This window comes from Glycine max, chromosome 6, assembly GCF_000004515.6.
Source record: "Glycine max cultivar Williams 82 chromosome 6, Glycine_max_v4.0, whole genome shotgun sequence".
Taxonomy (NCBI): Eukaryota; Viridiplantae; Streptophyta; class Magnoliopsida; order Fabales; family Fabaceae; genus Glycine; species Glycine max.
The window spans coordinates 7,469,592-7,472,329 of NC_038242.2; the positions used below are offsets into that span (position 1 = coordinate 7,469,592).

The window sequence follows — 2,738 nt, forward strand, 5'->3', positions numbered from 1 at the left end:
AGCAAACTTGGTTCTCGACACAAAAATTACACCTATGTCAACATTTCTAAGAGTTAGGTCCACACCTCAACTTAAATTCACTCCATTCATATTATAAATCTAATGGCTAATATTTCTGCTAGAGGTTGTATGGCAACAGAGGATCTAATTAAGTGCATAAAAAACACCTCTCAAGAAAAGAAAATTTAAGAATGCTCAAATGAGAGAGTAAAACTCCTACATTGAAAGTATATTAAATCAAACACGCTTGCATAAAATCGAAAGCATCAAATAGCTAGTACTAGTATTATTTTAATTTACTTTAAAGAACTGGTAATAGTTAACTTTTATCAAAACTTTTAATTAATTATTTCTATAGAAGAGGTAAAAAAAACAAGCAGTTCCTATATAGTACTAATTTTCTGGATGATGATGACCATATTGTGCTCGGTGCACGACTTTGCATGCAGGAATCATTAAATTATTAGCAAGCACGCAGCATGGTACAAGATATAAAGGAAAAAGAAAATAAAAAAGTAAAAAAGTAAAAGCACAATGGAAGAAAAAGAAAAAAATGTGGAGGATTGCATTCACATCAAAGGTAGGACTTTTAAAGTTAAAGTTGAAGTTGAAGTTGAACACCCCTTTCCTTTCCAGTTATGGGTTTTGGCGCCCTTTAGCACCGCCACTCATCTCTCTCTTCTTCAACTTCAAAACCCATTCTCATGGGTTACCTCTCTTGCAATGCCGAGTCCGCAATCGCCACCTGCGATCCCCACTTCAAGAAACACAAGCCCCTCGCCGCAACACCAATCCGACACTTCCACTACGCCGACATCGCCGCCGCTGCCAACGGCTTCTCCGCCGACACCTTCTTGGGTAGAGGAAGTCACGGCAGGGTCTACAGAGCTACCCTCGACGGCGGCAAGCTCCTCGCCGCCGTCAAAACAACAAAACTCGCCGGCACCACCTCGAAGAACCACGCCTCCAAATGCACCGGTTGCGGCAACTGCACCAGCCCCGCCGAAAACGAGATCGAGATCCTCTCCCAAGTCCCCAGCCCCCGCTTCGTTAACCTCCTCGGCTTCAGCACCGACCCAAACGGCAACAAATTAATCGTCGTCGAATACATGCCCAACGGTTCGCTCCACGATCTGTTACACTCCGTTAAAAAACCGCCCGGTTGGAGCCTTAGGGTCCGGTTCGCGCTTCAGGTCGCCAAAGCGGTTCGCGAATTACACTCTTCCAACCCTCCCGTTATTCACCGTGACGTTAAGTCTTCCAACGTTTTGATCGATGAAGAATGGAACGCGAGGCTCGGTGACTTTGGCCTCGCCTTAAGGGGACACGTGGAGGACGTTCGCGTCAAGTGCACTCCCCCCGCGGGGACGTTAGGGTACCTCGACCCCTGCTATCTTGCGCCGGAGGATCTCAGTGCTAAGAGCGACGTCTTCAGCTTCGGGATCTTGCTCTTGGAGATAATCAGCGGAAGAAACGCTATCGATGTTAACTTTAGTCCTCCGTCTGTGGTGGACTGGGCGGTGCCGTTGATTAAGCTCGGCGACTTCGCCGGAATCTGCGACCGGAGAATCGGACCGCAGCCGGACCCCGCCGTGCTGCGGCAGCTCGCGGTGCTGGCTGCCAGATGCGTGAGGTCGACGGCGGAGAAGCGTCCGTCAATGGCGGAGGTGGTGGAGTGCCTTAATCTGGCGAGGAAGAGGAATCGCGCGTCGCCGATTTGGAACAATTTGCGGAGGCGCGTGGCGAGCGTGGAGAGCGCGCTTCCGGTGTGGGAGGAGGAGTGTGATAGTGATAGGAGTGAGAAATTTGAGAGGATGGTGAAGAAAGGTGGGAAAGGGAAAGTATCGAGTGTGTCGCGTGTAGGGTATGGGAATGGGAGTGAGGCCTCCAATAATAATGATAAAGTGATGAGGTCAAAGTCCATTGGTTCTGGTTCTGGTTCGTTGAGAGGGAGTTGGGTTAAAATGCAACAGCAACAACACCAAACGGACAACGGCTTTGGAAGAAGGAAGGTGAGGCTAAAAAAGTCAAAGTCCATGGGGGTTTTGCAAGGTTCTCTGCTGTTACATTATGGCATCCAGAATAACAATAATGATGTTCGGGAATGGCCAAGTTGGAAAAGAAAATGCTGGAAAAACCGTTAGAATGAAGGAATCATTTGAATTGGTTGAAGCACATGTGGGATTGGATTGGTTTTGTTTGTTCCTGTTTTAAGAATCTGAACGGAAGGACCAATGTTTTTTTGCTTTGATGCTTTTTCACCGGTCATTCTACACGACATAGAGAGATCATTCGACCAAATTTTGTGTCATTAATACTTCAGCTCCTAATCTTTTTCTTTTTTATTTTGGACAATGCTGTCTTCTTCCTTTAATATTCTTCTAGTGGGAACTTGTGAACTCTAAAGTTGGCAATGCTCATTGTTTTCCTTTCTCTTCTTTACATCCGTTGCAGGAGTACACATTCTCTTTGTTAGGATTATCTAGTTGCCAATTAATGAACTATAAAGCTATCTGAAAAAAATCCATCGGCAGAGAGAGCATTAAACTTCTTGACATAAATAAAAGTCGTGTGTTATATAGTAACAGGCGGGCATTCACCCAAGTGAACATTAGTAAAACCCAGTGATAGTAAAATTAAAATCATAAGATTTTATCAGATAAAAAATAAAACTAACAAAAGTTTTGTGATTTTTAATAGATTTCTAACAATAAAAAATGTGTTGTTTGATTAAAAAA

General features: G+C 44.6%; 1 protein-coding gene across 1 annotated transcript; it reads left to right on the forward strand.

Annotated features, from left to right (window-relative positions):
- Positions 1–324: 324 nt before the first annotated feature.
- Positions 325–2,442, forward strand: LOC100795721 (serine/threonine-protein kinase-like protein At1g28390). Its single transcript, XM_003527828.5, has one exon. The coding sequence runs from the start codon at positions 705–707 to the stop codon at positions 2,142–2,144; it is 1,440 nt and encodes a 479-aa protein (XP_003527876.1). The 5' UTR covers positions 325–704; the 3' UTR covers positions 2,145–2,442.
- The last annotated feature ends 296 nt before the right edge of the window (positions 2,443–2,738 follow it).

Coding starts and splice junctions, on each gene's coding strand:
- LOC100795721 (XM_003527828.5), top strand. CDS start 705: ATGGGTTACCTCTCTTGCAATGCCGAGTCCGCAATCGCCACCTGCGAT.